At 41.9% G+C, this 16,537-nt stretch overlaps 1 protein-coding gene across 3 annotated transcripts in view; it reads right to left on the reverse strand.

Annotated features, from left to right (window-relative positions):
• Window positions 1-14,137: 14,137 nt before the first annotated feature.
• The window catches only part of PALLD (palladin, cytoskeletal associated protein), a 172,479-nt gene continuing 170,079 nt past the window's right edge, over window positions 14,138-16,537 (reverse strand). For all 3 annotated transcript variants that reach the window (XM_065736209.1, XM_065736208.1, XM_065736210.1), the window contains one exon: window positions 14,138-16,306. In XM_065736209.1, the coding sequence (XP_065592281.1) occupies window positions 16,134-16,306 (173 nt within the window). In that variant the 3' untranslated portion in view covers window positions 14,138-16,133. The remainder of the gene's footprint in view (window positions 16,307-16,537) is intronic.

Consider the following 16,537-nt stretch of genomic DNA (forward strand, 5'->3'; position numbering starts at 1 on the left):
GCAGAGGGAATCAGCCGTTGCAGTCAGCAGGCCGCTCTCAGTGAGACCTGAAACGCTGTGACATCCAGGGCAAGGCCACAGGTAGCAGAAAGTAAGAGAAAATTCACACCCATTTCCATCAAGGGGAAAAAGGACGACCCCGGGAACTGCTGACCTGTTAGCAGGCTGAGATCAACGCGAGCCCAAAAGTTTGTGGGTTTGTTTTCCGTACTTTTAAAACCTGAAACCCAATTGTAGAATGGTTTGGGTTGGAAGGGGTATATGATGGAATCAGTCAAAATTCCCAGCCTGCATTTGCCAACATGGATTAGCACCCCAAATCCCTTGGGGAAAAAACGGTCATGAAATGGGTCTGCAGTAGCACGTAAACTTTGCATCTACATTTGCATCTAGCGAGGAGATGGGACAGGAGTTTGGGATGAAGCAGGGTTTGGGACTGGAGTTTGGGGTGGAACAGGAAGGATTGAAGGCAAAAATCTGAGGTGGGACAATGAGGATTTAGAGCCTGAGTTTGGGGTGAGGTAGCAAAGCCAGAGTTTGGGGTGAAATAGCGAGGATTTAAAGCCAGAGTTTGGGGTGAGACAGCAAGGATAAAATGGCTGAAATTCAGGGTGCCAGCACTCTGAATCAGAGGGTAAAACGGTGGGGAAAGGTTTCGCAGATGCGCTTTTCCACTCCGCACTTCTGCTCGTGCACAGTTCCTTGCTCCTATAGCACAAAGAGGCACAAACTACGGACAGAGACTCTCAGCATTCACTCCCAGACAGGGACAGGAGTTTGCGGTGAAAGAGTGTAGGTTTGGGACTCGAGTCTGCGGTGAAAGAGTGAAGACGCGGGCCAGTAGTTTAGGGTGAAATCATGAAAATCTGGGGCTGGAGCCTGGTGGGGAATACTGAGAAGCTGGGATGGAGTTTTGAATGAATGAGCTAGATCCGGCACTTGAGCCTGGGGTGAAAATGCAAGGAATTAGGTCTTGTGTGCGAGGGTAATAGTGAGGATTCAGGACTCCCGTTAGAGAGGAAATAGCAAGGGCTGGCAGTTGGAGTTTGGGGTGAAATAGTGAGAAGCTGGGATGGAGTTTTGGATGAATTAGCCCGGATTTGGCACTGCAGTCTGGGGTGAAACTGCAGGATTTAGGGCCAGAGTTTGATGGTAATAATGAGGATTTGGGACTAGTGTTTGGAACAAAATAGTGAAGGTTTGGGGCAGGAATTTGGGGTGGAATAGCAAGGAGAAGGGGTGAGACCTTCGAGTGAAACAGCGAGCATTTAGTGCTGGAGTTTGGGGTGAAATCGTAAGGGTCTGGGGCTACCGTTTGGCGTAAAACAGCGAGGACATGGGACAGGAGTTTGGGATGAATTAGTGAGGTTTTGGGGGTGGAGCTTGGTGTGAAATAGCTAGAAACAGGGATGGAGTTTGGGGTGAATTAGCCAGAAGTTGGCACTTGAGTCTGGGGTGAAATAGTGAGAATTGAGGAAAGGAGCTTGGGCAAAAATACAAAGGACTTGGGACCGGAGCTTGAGGTGAATTCAGCGAGGATTTGGGACAGGACCTTGGGGTGAAAGAGGAAAGACTCAGGACTGGAGCTTGGGGTGAATTAGGCAGGATATGACACTTGAGTTTGCAGTGAAATTGCAGGAATTAGGGCCCGAATTTGAGGGTAATAGTGAGGATTTGGGACTACAGTATGGGAGAAAACAGTGACAGTTTGGGACCACAGTTTGGGAGGAAACAGCGAGGGCCTGGGTCAGGAAGTAGGGTGGAATAGCAAGGACTAGGGGCTAGACTCTTGGGAGAAAAAGCAAGGATTTAGAGCTGGAGTTTGGGGGGAAACAGCATGGATTCAGGACTGGAGTTTGGGGGTGGAATACTGAGAAGATGGGGTGGAGTTTTGGGGTGAATTAGCCAGGATTTGGCACTTGAGTCTGGGGAGAAATTGTAAGGATTAAAGGGACTGAGTCTGAGGGTAATAATGAGGATTAGGGAACTAGAGTTTGGAGGAAATAGCAAGCACTAGGCGCTAGAGTTTGGGGTGAAATAGCAATGATTTATGGCTGGAGTTTGGGGCAAAATAGCGGGGACTTGTGGCTGGAATCAAAGGTGAAACAGTGAGGATTTAAGGCTGGATTTTGGGGTGAATGAGCAAGACTTCAGGGGGGGGTGAAACAGTGAGGATTGAAGGCTGGAGGATTGGAGTAAAGCAGCGAGGACTGGGGGCTGGAGAATTGGGGTGAGGCAGCAGGTATTTGGGGCAGGGATCTTTTTGGCAAAGAGCAAGAATTTTGGACTAAATTATGGAGTGAAATACCAGGGATTTTGGCACTAAAGTTTGAGGTGAAATAGTGAGGACACGGGAGTTAAGTTTGCAATGAAATAGTCAGGATTTGGGGCTGGAATTTAGAGAGAAACAGCTACAATTTGGGGATGGAGTTTACTGCTAAATAGAGAAGGCTTTGGGTTGGAGTTTAGCACAGAAACAGCGAGGGTTAGGGGCTAGAATTTGGGATGAAATTGCGAGGATATGGTGCTGGACACTGGTGTGAGACAGCCAGACATGGGACTGAAACTTGGGGAGAAATAGTGAGGAATTCTATACAGTTTGGGGAAAGCGAGAGAGGATTGGGAGCTGCAATATAGGGTGAAACTGTGAGGATTTGGGCCTCACAGTTGTGAGGCTGAAGTTCAGGGTGAAACTGCAAGAAGTTGGGATGGAGTTTTGGATGAATTAGCCTGGATTTTGGAGTTTAGTTTGGGAGGAAATAGTGAGTGCTTGGGGCCAGAGTTTGAGGGTAATAATGTGGATTTGGGACTACTGCTCGGAATGAAGAAGGGTAGGTTTGGGGTAGGAACATGGGGAGGAATAACAAGGACTAGGGGCTACAGTTTGGAATAGAATAGCAAGAATTTAGAGCTGGAGATTGGGGCAAAACATAGAGGGTTTGATGTTGGAGTTCGGGGTGAAGCAGTGAGAACAAAGGAACTGGAGATTGGGATGAAATAGTAAACGTTTCGGGCTGGAGTTTGGCACCGAATGGTGAGAAGCTGGGATGGAGCTTTGGGGTGAATTAGCCAAGATGTGGCACTTGAGCCTGGGGTGAAATGGCAAGGATTCAGAGCCTGATTTTAAGGGTAATAATGAGGACTTGGGACTACTGTTTGGGAGGAAACGGTGAGGGCTTAGGGCAGGAATATGGGGTGGAATAGCAAGGACTAGGGGCTAGACTTTGGGGTGAAACAGCAAGGATTTAGAGCTGAAGCTTAGGGTGTGCACAGTGAATCCCCCAAAAGAATAATACCCACACCAAATAACGAAGGTGGACAATGTGTTTTTGTATGACTTATCCAGGTGGTATAAAGACAAGCAGTAAATAAGGAAAGGCTCACCTGTCACTGAAGGTCAAGGCTTGCCTGGACCTCCACAGGGGAGGGGGATCTCCAACAAAAGAACCTTCCCCAGTCGTGGTCAGTCCTTAAATGGGGTCTGGGAGAGGTGGAGCCAGACTCCACCCCTTCCAGTCACAGGTGCATTGCCTTCACCTGTGCTCCCGCAGCTGACTCAGTGCTTACCTCACATGATCCATCAGTGCTTCAGGCCAAGATTCAACAGTTCCCATACACTCCACCCCTTCACAAAGTGAACCAACGATCAAGTTAACTATAGGGTGAGCCTTCCTTCACACAGACATCCAATGCATACTGATATCATCTGGGATGAGTGATGATCGGCGTATGGCTCGTGTTCTTCCTTGGGCCAGTGCTCAGTGGTGTTTACTGGAAGCACACGGTCACGTGATGCAGGTCCGTCCTACGCTCCATCAGTCCCAGGCAGACCATGACCGGATGTTGGACATGATCTTATAGCAAGTCCATAACGCTTCAGCAGTATTTTGCTGCTTCTGGCAGTTCTGAAGACTCAGACTCACGGGGAGTAATAGAGGTGTCTCGAGGGTACCAAGAGGGACTGGAGCTTGAGGTGAATGAGCGAGAATTCAAGACTGGAGCTTGGGGTGAAAAAGTGATGATATTAGGGATTCGATTTAGTAGTTGGGTAGGGATAGCGATAGGAGGATGGTTGGACTAGATGATCTTGTAGGTCCTTTCCAACCTTATGAACCTATGAGCAGTTTAAGGTTGTGAAATAAATGAAAAAATGGGGCTGTATCCTGGTGTAGAATAGCAAGAAGTTAAGACGGAGTTTTTAATTATCTAGATTTAGTAAATAAATCTATTTAAATATGTTTATTTATTATATGATTTATTAAAATTATATGATGAATTTTTAAAATTATTAGATTTATTATGTGATATATTAAATAGATAATCTAAATATATTAGTAGAGCCTGGGGTGAAAATGCAAGGAATTAGGTCTTGCATGTGAGGGTGATGGTGAGGATTTGGGACTCCCCTTTGGGAGGAAATAGCGAGGGTTTGCGGCTGGAGCATGGGGTGAAGCAATGAAGATTTTGGACTGGAGTTTGAAGTGAAAATGCTGAGGGGTTGAGACAGGAGTCCATTGTGAAAGTGTGAGGTTTTATGGCTACAGATTGGGGTGAGGCAGCAAAGGCTTGGGGCTAGAATTTACGGTGAAACTGCAAGTGTTTGGGGCTGGAGTATATTTTGAAATAGTGAGTATTGAATACTGAGCAGCATCGGGGCAACGGCGGGCAGGCGACGGGCCGGAGGCGTCTCCAGGCGCCCTCCTGTGGCCGCCGGGAGGTACTGTAGTTACTGCGCGCACGGGAGCGCCGCCGACGCGGGCACGCGCCGAGCAACATGGCTGCGCCCGGCAGCGCGTGGCGAGGTGCCCGCGGTGCGTGGGAAAGCCCGCTCCGCAGCTCCTTGGAAACTCGGCGGCGTGCCACGACGGCTCCGCGCCGCTCCCGTGGACGGCTCGCCCGCACCGCGTCCTTTCGAGGAGCTCTGCGCTCCTCATAGGGCTCGCTCGCGCATGCGCGCTACCGCTCGGAGGCCCGATCACCATCGAGACTGGCGGACTCGCTGCGCAGAGCGGTCGCAAGTCGCGTACGCCGCTTCCGCGTTTCAGCGCGCATGCGCTGTGCTGCCCGGTGGCCCAAACCCCGGCTGCTGCAGTTCCAAGCATCGGCCGCTTGGCGGCAGCACACACCGCGGAATCCGCTTCTCCCTCCGCGTTCACGAGCGCCCGCACCGCACTGCATCGTGCTCCATCCTCTCTTCCTTCCCGCGGCAGCGGAACAACACTGAGTCACGATCAGAAGAGGAGCCAATAAAGAAGCGAAAGGTTCAGGCAAAAGGAAGCCGGAACAGCTGGCTAAGAGTCTAGGAAAGGACCCTCAAGCAGTTGACTGCAGAGAGGAGGAAATAACCCCATGATGAGCATGGGTTGAACTCTGCACTGAAGTCCATTATGCATCGTCTTTCAGTCCTTGTCCTACATCCGGGATGATTTGTTTTCCTTGGACTTGTTCAGAGTAAAAGCTGTGAATGAAGAGAGATGAAGCGTTTGTGAAGTGCTTCGTACAGGTGTGGTGGTGTTACGAGTGCGGCTTTCCTTGACTCCCATTTTTCTGGGAATGCGGGATTCTTTTCCCCATAGCTGCAGGCGTTTGCCCACTGTCTTACCACCATAGAGTACTGGGAGATCGGGGACTGAAAACAAGCACTAAGTACCCTTGTTCTCATTTTAAAATACACCTGAACCTCCTCTCTTTTTTTCACCGAAACTAACTTCTATTCCTATTTCTCCTAGATCTTTTTGAATAACTTAAAATCTCTAGTTAGAATGCTTTTTGTTTCAAAGCTCCTACAGTATCCCAGTACAACATGATGGAAAATACAGCAGTAACAGCAGAACATCAAGGCTTATGGATGCCCCACTTGCCAATTTGTTCAAATGTAACGTTTACAGACACAAAAATAAAAGAAAATAACTACTTATTTCAGAAGGTCTCAGGCACACAAAGTTCCCCAGCAAGAAACCCTCACCTCCCCTGCCAACGCTTAAATGAGGTCTGGGAAAGTGTGGATCCTGGCTCTATCCTTCAGCTCACTCAGGTACATTGCACGCACCTGAGCTTCCCTGGGTTGGCTTTGCTTTTCCACCAGGTGCTCTTTCACTGCTTCAGGCTGTGACTGAGCATTTCTTTTACACCCAGAAAGTAAAAATACACACAAATAAATACATCCACCAAAGAAACCTGTAATTAAATTTCATTGCAAAAATTAACCATATTTTTAGGAACTGTGGGGCCAAGTACTGTTTAATGAGACAACCCAAACCCTATAAGTCAATGAGTTAGTCCCACAGCATTCTTTCCTCTGCAACAAGCCAGGTGAAGGTCGTGCTCACAAAGATGTGTCAATTTTATCTGTGATATGGGTGCACAAACAAGACAAATACAAGAGAGCAGATGGAAGAACGCAGACAAGAAGATTTTGTGAGAATCTAGGCAAAACCCAGCTAAGCTAATTAATAGTGTGAAGAGTTCTCTTAAGAAGGGTTAGTTCTTATTTCAAATTAGAAGTAGTAAAACTGATTCATAGTATTGTGAGATTGAAACGCAAATGGAGAGACACGGAATAGAAAGGGGCAATCCTATCATGTTACATATGCACTATTCAAGGAGAGAAACAAACTGAGTTCAAATCTATGCTTTGCTGCTCACAGGATCTGCTGACTAGCAAATACATATTAACTGAGTGAAAACGTTAAGGGATTTGACATTCATTGGCAAGGAGAAAGCTCATCATCTGCATTCCTTGCAGCTGCTGACACTCAGCCAACACACTCCCACTCTGATGTCAGTGGTCTAAACAAAGTCCGTTCCCTAACTGACAGTTTAATCCCAGGAAATCTCTGTTGAATTATTAGCTGAGGCTCCAACATCCACAACTGCTTACTGCTCCTCAGGCAAAATGCAGATTTCCTAGTTTCCCATTCAGGTGGGGAGAATTCTGCAACCGTTAAACCCTGCTTTGAAATCCAGACTTACTTCCACTACAGAATTTTTTACGCATGTTCACCACCAGTGTCAGTCCTCAGTCAATGGAATGGAATTGCCCAGTCCTTTGGATGATTAGAACTGGATTATGTTTGTAATAATTATTATCTGCCACAAAATGCCACCTTAGCACTTGTGGGGTAAATAACTCCCAAGGATGGCACTTCACAACAAAATAGTATAGATGATACTATATTTTGGGTAGTTCCATATAGATGGGATACAAATAATACAAAAGAGAAGAAAGCTCATCTTCAAGATGTCAAGACTCACAGCAGACTCCACGTAGGAGGGATTTCCAAGAAGAGAACCTTCCCTGGTGGTGGTCAGCCCATAAATGGGGTTTGGGAGAGGTGGAGCCAGGCTCCACCCCCTCCAATCACACAGGTATATCACCTTCACCTGTGGCTCCATGGCTGACTCGGTGCTCATGTCAGGTGACCAATCAGTGGTTCAGGCTGTGATTCAGCAGTTCCCATACAGCACTGCAGGAAGGTATTCAAAATACAGGAAAATATTGCAACGGTACTTCATCTTCCTTTCCTCTGGCTGGAAAGCTGTTCTGTTCAGCTTTCAGTCTCTTGCGGATATAATCATTTATATATAAAGGAAAACTTGTTCATGACTCATCTGCCTATATTACCAAGTGCATTTTTTAGTCCAGTAGCCAGATGTCCATTACGTGGGCTGCTACATGATTTACGTTGATCGAGTATGCGCAGTGTGCAGCTCTTCCAAATTTTATGCTGTCTGTAGAGAGAATGAATGCACACTGATTATGCTCCAAATAGCAACGATCCAATCACTTAAGCCACTAACTCTCTGTAAGGAAGCCAGAAATTCAGCTGTTGCTTCACGACCTTAAAGAAACATTTACTGTTTTGATCTCAAACAGCTGTAGATTGAAATAAATGACAAGATTTATACTAGTGAAGAACTGACCTGTGAGTTGAAATTGCTTCTTTTAATAATTGTTAATTTCTTGTGCTCCATAGCTCATATTCCAAAGCAAGGCCTCACCCCAGATACAGGAAAGCAGACAAGAATCCAGCTACTTCGTGAATGTGACTTATAAGATAGAGCCATAAAGATGAAAAGTCTGGGGAAAAACAGGTAAATTTCAGATTTGAATCCATTGGCTTTCTTGGCCACCCGGGCACACTGCTGGCTCACGTTCAGAAAAGCATTGACCAGCATCCTCACTTTACATTACATTTTACAAATGTTTTATGATCTCTCACTGTAAAACAATTCCTATGAATGATCTCAGTACAAGTTTCCCTTTCTCATGCTTTGAAAGTGAGCTTTCATTTCATATTGTAGCAGAAATGCTCAGCCTGAAGCAGTGATGGAGCACCTGGTGGGAAGGCAGGGCCAACCCAGGGGAGCTCACGTGTATGCAGGACCAGAAGGACTGGAGCCAGGATCCATCCCTTCCCAGACCTCATTTAAGGGTTGGCAGTGGAAGTAAGGGCATCTCTTGTTAGAGATCCCTGTTTAACTACTGCTTTTCATAGGCAGGCAGTTATTTTAATTTCTAAGTTTAGGGCTGCTGCATTTGGACTTGTTCTCATTTGTTGTAATCTAGAATTGTGTTACTCTGCTATTATTGCTGTTCTTTCTATTGCATTACACATATGTACATGAATATCTACCTGCACAGTGAATAGCACTGACATAGGAAGAATTAAATAACATTTATCATATACTTCCAATTGACTTGCTTCCAGTTTATGCATCAACCTATTTCAAGAGGTACCTCTGAGACTTTTGAAAGTCCTAAAAGCTACCTATCAATGTAAAAAAAAAAAATTATGGGTGCGAGGCTTACTGTAGCACTTACATTCAAATGGATGGCTGAGGACAATAAAAAAATGGTAGCAAAGAGGGTTCAATCTTGATTTTTCTATAGAGATGTTTCCAGGCATTGAGAATGTGTCTGTGCATTTGTGCAGTAGAAAAAGAATTAAGCAATATTAACTTTTCTGGGATCGAGAAAGATTGAATTTTAAACATTTGGTGCTAGAACTCGAAGCAACAACAAAATCTGAGGGATTCTGTGGGAGCTAGTTACGGAAGTTTCCTAGAAGAACCTGCAAGAAATGAATTATGTTGCCCTCTACTGGAACTGCAGAAGATTGCAGACTGATAACTGGTGAAAAAGCTCTAGCAGAAGAAACACGTCATGAAGAAGTGTTTGCACTCTGCTTAACAGAATCGCAGAATCGAATGGTTCTGAATTTGAATCCAAAGAGGGTCTTGGTTTTTCTTCTGCCTTGCTGCAGAGATATTCATTTCTGTAGAGAAGACTCTGTGTACACAGGAAAGAGATCCGAAGTTAAACTTGCCAAGAAAATTGGTGTTGTATCCTTCAACTTACAGGAAAGGGGAAAAAATAATAATTCTGAGTTGCTGTTGTGTGAAATTGTGAGGAAAAAGGTCTCGTTGAGTCCCGAGCCATGGATTTTTTTTTTACTAATATTAGGTATTTAAAAATAAATAAATAAATAAAACCAAGAGACAAAAAACAAAAACAAACAAAAAAAATCACAGCTTTTCCCCACTGAAACTTTTTTATTATTATAATTTGATATCATCTATCTGATTTGAAAACAGATGTTACACAATAAAAGGGTATTTTATTTTTTCATTGTTTGATAGCATATAAAATCAATATTATGGCAAAAGAGTTAATTAGGCATATTCATAAAGGCACACTGACCTCTAATAACAGCTTTGCAAGGCACAACTTGAAGCATTTTTTTTTCCACTGAGATTGCATTTACATTACACATTTCATGTATAGTTTTCAATATGTTACACTGTTAATTTTATCAGTTTGTCACAAATGAAGACTGGCATCCTTTGGTATTTATGGAAAAAAAAACTAATAAATAATAAAAGTAATCACAAGAGCTGAACTGTCCCGGAGTTCTTGTGTGCTACAGGTAATAAGCTAAGCATCCTAACAGCACAGCAGAAGGACTTTAGTAACTGCCAAGTCAGATGTTTCGTACACAGTGTGTGAACTAATATTGTGTTTGCAATGTTGGCCAAAAATGGTGATTCTCGAGTGTATCCATTACGTGGCGTTGAGCAAAACTATACACTAAGTTGCTAGGCTTCACTTCTATACCAGATAACTAACATACACTGACTTAAATGCACTCTGCTTTGGGTGAGTGTGCTCTGTTTTGCAGCTGAACTTCATGTGGTCTGAAACGGTGACCTTCGTTTGAAATCTCTATCATCCACAGGAAAAACAATAACAAATGTTACTGAATAACCTTTCTATAAAGGCTAAAGTCAATTCTTGACTTTACTTCCTGAGGAAAAGTGAAGTTGTCAGCTTTACTCTGGGTACAGAATCCAGAGCAACATGTCAACATAAAATAGATTTTTAGAGACATTCCTGTTGAAACTTTCAAGCTTAGTACTGAAAAGTGGAGAAATGTAGGTATAATTGAAGATGAAACAGCTATGTGCCTTTACTAGACATTGTGCTAAAGAAGAGAAAAACCCTATTACTAATATGAATTTTCACTGAGTAAAATTAGAAATTGTTAATACTATTTTTATAAAGAGTTACATATATCTTTAAATATTTTCTTTTAAATCATCTGCTACAACAACAAAAAAAATGCTATGAAACTGATTCCAGATGATTCAAAGGTTACAGTAACATGTACCCATGAGATTTTCAAACTGTATACTTTAAAAAGTACATCAAAATCTTGAGTGTTATTTTCCGACTGAGATGCCTTAACTTTATTGGAGCTTTGTCACTTATTTGCTTTAATTTGAAATACTCAAATACAAATTTAGCCTTTGAGCCTTCTTTTATTTCTGGATTTTAGGCACCTTGTTTGAGCTTAGGCTTCCCATTTCTTTTTCTTGTTTTTGGACCCACATTTTCTATTTTGAGTGATTTTGGCACCCAGTTAAAACACTGGATATGTACTGCTAGGATGAGAAGATGGATGCAAGTTGCTAATAGGAGATGTCTTCTTGCTTGCGTAAATCTGCTGAGCTGAGCAATAGTGTGCTTTCTCCTGAGATTTCCCATTTGCTTACGCACAGCTGATTTCCAGCCATTCCTATTTTTCATTCAGTCTGTGTTCAGTTCTGAGCTCATACGTCACTGACCGCATGCTCAAAATGGAATTCCATTTACATTTAATTTATTTTCATTCTGTTTCTTCTTTCTAGAAGTCTTGTTAGGCTCACATCCTCTTCTTAACATTCCTCCTCCTTTATTTTCATGGGTTGCATTTTAAGAGAATGAACGTAATTCATTACAGAATGCTTTGCCTGTTTCTCTCCCCTTGCCATGTGATTACTTAAGAGCTCCTGAAGAGACTTACCTTGTTTAATAGTTTTGGAAATAGAGGCAGTTAAAGAACTAGCAGCATAGGCTGAAGCGGAGTTATGTGCTGATTCCTGTTTCCATGATCAAACAATGCCAGGCTGAGCATCTCTAAGAACACTGCAGATACTGCAATACTTAAGAATGTTGCAAAACAGAACAAACTCACCAATTGTTTTCTGTTCATTGATGCATTTTTTGAGCTCCTGTTTTCCTTGCATTATAATAAATGTTTACCCTTCTCAATCCACAAAACAGTTGCATACACTTGGAGGAGTTCTGAGCAAGTGAAAGATTTGGTTGAACCAAGGACTACAGAAAATGTCAGAATTCACTTGATTATCATTAAAGAAGGTGGAATAATATCTGAGGACTGCTTAATCTGCTTTTGTTGTTGTCTGTTTTTCACGCTGTGAGCCAGGAAGTTTCAGTTGCTGTCATTAGATGCTGGCTGGTCCCAGATGAAAAGCAAGAACTGATAGGCTCCTGAGTTCTCTATTTACAACATCAGAAAAAAGAAGCTCTCGAAAGTGAGATACAAAAGTCAGTGAGAGTCCTTTTTTCCAATCCCAAGGCCTTTCAACTGCAAACATTTTTGAAGGATAGGATCTGTTGATTAGATTAATACTGGAGCAACATATACTTATTAGTCTTGTCTCATGTTTAAGAAATACGTTCACTGCTACCCAGACACGAATCTTTCTATTTTAAACAGGCACAAGTCTATTAACTAGCTGCTGATGTTGCTCTGTTTGTAGATACTTGTTCCTATTATCTCATTTCTCCTTGTGATATAAGTATAATTTTCTACCACATGCATGAAACAGTTTAGGAAGTATCTTTTAGACGCATGAAGGGTAATAAGTATCAGGATATTAGCCAAACTAACAAATGACTCAGAAATCTAAAAAGTCCACTAATGCATCTGTGCCATGGCTCCTTTGAAATCTCCTCTAAGGAAGCCACCCTGAAAAAATGTGCTTTGGCCTCAGGTTTGTGTCTCATTTACACTTGATTTTCCTTTTTAAATATGTGCAGTGCAACATGTGTCTTCAGAGCTCATCCTTTGGGCCACTCTTACCACCTCCACTGCATCAGTCAAACAAGCTTCTAACAAAGCTAACAGCTTGGTTTTTTTGTTTGTTCGTTTTCATTTTCCTTATTTCTTTATGCATTCTTCTATTCAGGAGTAACATTTGTTTATAACAAGTGGGATATTCCAGGTGTTAATCACTGTACTCGATAAGCTGCTGCAGTAGGAGTTACATTTCACCAGCAGGCCATCTGCATCTGATAGGTGGGGACAGCATAGTGCTATACTATATAGGCGGGGGTTTCACACTGGACTGTAGTTTGGATTTGATTCTCAACCTGCAACTGGCTGTTATGGAAAAAGATGTTAATTATTGCTGTTGTGAAGTAAGTTACAGTATAAAACTTATCCTGTGTTAAAACAACCCCAACTTCATGGATGTGGAACTTTGTGTATCACCCCTGGTGGCCTCAAGTTGCACTCGGAGGCTTAGGTTGGATATGAAAAATTTCTTCTGAGGAGTGGTGAGGCATTAGAGCGGGCTGCCCAGTGAAGTGGTGGAGTCACCATCCCTGGGAGTGTTCAAGAGCTGTGGAGATGTGGCACTGAGGGAGGTGGTTTGGTGGGCATGGGCTGGGTTTGGACTCAGTGATCTTAAGAGAGCTTTTTCAACCTTAATGGATCTATGAGAGGTTTCTGTCAGCACCTCAGATGCTATTGTAGTGAGTCTCTAATTGCATTAAACACACCTGGCTGATAAGCCTGCTATCCCTCATACGAAGTGTTAAAAATGCTCTTACTTTCAGATATTATCTATCCTTGGAGAGGAAGATTAAACTATTGAAGGTTATTTTGGTGCTTCCTATAACATCAGTTTTTGGCTTGAAAAGTATGCCGTATTTTGTGTACCACACTTCTATCTTTGACTTTGTAAATGCCAACAGCCCCAGTAACTAAGGAACAGCACAGATTGAATGTTTTCTTAAGAACAACTTTGCTGCCTAGGGATGTGATTTACTACTTGTGTGTGTGTACATATATACAGAGACAAAAAGTGATGATGATCTCATCTTAACTAGCTCACAAGAGCAGTCTGTCTCATTTTTTCAATCTCTTAGCCAAATTTATTGTAGGCAGACAGAATTCCACTGAGTTCAGTTACTTGTAGTATCGCCATTAATGTCATACTCTCTTAGTTGCAGTGATAACTCTCGTAGTGATCAATGGTTGCAATGTATGCCCATAAGAAAAAAATTATCTTGCATCTTTCCTAGTATTTTTGCACAGACAGGGAAAGAAAAGTTTTAGTTAGGTAATATTCAGGATTTCACAAGTATATCGTCTTAACATTTTCTTCATTTGATTTTGGTGCTTTTTAGAGGTCTGTTCTTAAACCAATTTAACAGTGCTTGGACTTGGAATCAATTTTACTTTTTTTACCCTTTTACTAATAACACAGTTAATAGAGACGTCATTCAGCAATTACTAGAGACATGAAACAGACCTGCATGTATTCCTAACATCTGGGGAAAAAAGGCATCTTCAAATACTTAAATTAGGAGAAGTCTTCACAGAATGGTGAGTCATGTTGCTCTTAAAAAGATAAAAAATAAGACTGAGACACAGACAATAGTATGATAAATTCTAGTCAATTGTACATGCTTCATAAAGCCCTTGTTTCATTAAATGCATACTAATTAAATTTCTAAATATTGCATTCCTGTACCGAAACAGTTAATAGTCTTTACCAGAAGAACTATTTGTGTAATATTTATTGATGTTAAACCCACATTATACCAGCACAACAATCCAAAGTAATGATAGTACATTTTTTATAAATACAAATAGAGAGTGGCAAAATAATGCTAGTGAAGCTAAAAAAAAAAAAAAAAAAGGTAAATTAGCATGTCACAGTTGTGAAAAATTTTGCAAATGACATGACATACTTTTTCTAGAATATAATCAGATTATTTCCATACGACAAAGCATGACATTAATTTAGAGGAACGATCCCCAGAACTGGTCATGTCCTGCACCAATTTGCATAGAATAGTACTAACTTATGTGCTAAAGTTTATTAGTCACTAAAAAATAAAATAAAATAAAAAACCTTTGTGTACTTACAAAGCAATACACTTATAGCAGTAACGCAATATATGGTGTACACAATTACGAAATAAAAAAACAACTAAGTACAGGACTTCTGAATAACTGAACTGGGATAAAAGATTTCATCACTTTTATTATAAATAACAAAAGATACCATGTATGTGCTTCATATAAGGAATACAGTGTTCTCCTTTCATAGCAAAGTATGCTCGTACCATCAAACACTCAATTTTTCTTGTCAGGCCTCGCAACTCTTCCATCCCTCCCCTCCCCTTCATCAGAAATTCATTTGGATCTAATTTAAAACTACCTTGTCACATCCGACAAGGCAGGGCTCCAGTTTGATGTGGATTTGCCTTGCATTCTCAAAGTAGCATTTCATCTACTACTCACAGCCTTTACCCATTAAAGGAGCTGTTATTTGCCTACAACTGAAGGATGAGAAAATAAAATAAAATAAAATAAATCCAGAGACATGTGCCATGTTATGAAGAAAAGGTGATGCAAATTTTCTTGTTTTGTCCATATCTTCTGCTTCTTCAGATTTGCAAGTTTATCACCTATGGTGTTATCTTGTCATTGAAATTCCTACTGCAGTCTCAACCCACTTCTCACTTACTATGCATTTCTAAAATCCTCATACATGAAACTCAAGTGCTAAGCAGTCAAATGGCCCCTACATACGTCCCTTAATTTTCAGCTCACCTTAGAATTTCAGGTTCCTCAATGGGAGTGGTTAGGAGGTTGCAGGCCATCTTCAGGAAATCCACAGAGACTTCCAGCCTCTTGTCCTGTCCCCCTCCCACCCCTTGCATCAATCTACTGCAGAAGTTCATACCGTTATTACTTTTTCTCCTCTAGTTACTGAGATTTATGATCTGGAGTAGACCATGTTACGTATCTTCTTCATTAGTTTGAAGAGGTTAAATCATTCATGCTTAACTGACTTGGCTGTACGTTTGTAAATAAACCTGCTCATAGGTGGCAGAAAGGAAAAATACAGAACAATTTAAAATTGGGGTGTCGGTGTTGCTTTACAGAATTATCCATATTAACGGCACTTAAGGCAAGGTATTATTTTCATTGCAGAATAAAAATCAGTTTGCAGAGATGCAGTATTCGCTTACATTTCTCTTCTTTGTCTCTTCCTTTTTTTTATTACAATATTGCACTTGTTCACTGTAGCTATCAGAATGCATTGCCATTTTAGAACTATAGATTACCATACATGCTAGTTTTCTTTGTCATCTAATGGCCTCAAAACATCTTGCACCATTAGCATTGTGTAACATCTGCTTACTGCTTATGAAGGCACGTGGTGACAATGTTCTCTTCTGAAAAGTCTGTCTCACTGATGCGTTTTGGCCTTTATGAAAAGGGTCGTTCATAAGAGCTGAAGCAACTTAAGTATAAGGAAACGGTGAATGTGATTTGTTGTGCAATGTGTACATTTCTATCAATAATCTACCTATCTTCTAATTTGGTATACTGAATAAGGAATATATGGTTATTGTGTCTGTTGTTTATCTTTTGTACTTGAAGGTGTCTGCCTTTGCATAAAGTGACATAGGACTATCATTGGTCAAGGCAATGGCTTTCAGTGTTTCTGCTTTGAAAGAAGATGATGGAAGTGGTGGCTTGGATCTACAGGTCATCGCTCTCTACCAAACCAGGCTGCATTGTCAGATGGACTGGATTTGCCTCTGGCTGGAAAGCTGCTTTGATGTCTAGTCCTTGGTCACACAGTGCAGCGTATCGACTGGTTGAGGGCCGCACCTTCTTTGGCTTGGTTGTCTGAGGTGGTTGTTGCCACTGAGCTATAGATTAAAAAGGAAAGAATAAGTATTAGGTAGGCATCATCATCTCCGCAACAATGTGCATCAGATTCATAACCTACCCCTTGTAAAGAGACACTCATTTCTGGGCAGCAGAAAAGGATTACATGAAAAGCAAGTTTCATTTCTTGTCGTGTTCAGTTTCTTCCTCAGCATCTAGTTTCACCTTCAAATGCGGTGAGTAAAAACAAGTGTCTCTGCTTGTTACCCTGG

Source organism: Cyrtonyx montezumae, unplaced genomic scaffold (assembly GCF_038088225.1).
Source record: "Cyrtonyx montezumae isolate F1298 unplaced genomic scaffold, pur_monq_1.0 scaffold_2, whole genome shotgun sequence".
In the NCBI taxonomy this organism is placed as follows: Eukaryota; Metazoa; Chordata; class Aves; order Galliformes; family Odontophoridae; genus Cyrtonyx; species Cyrtonyx montezumae.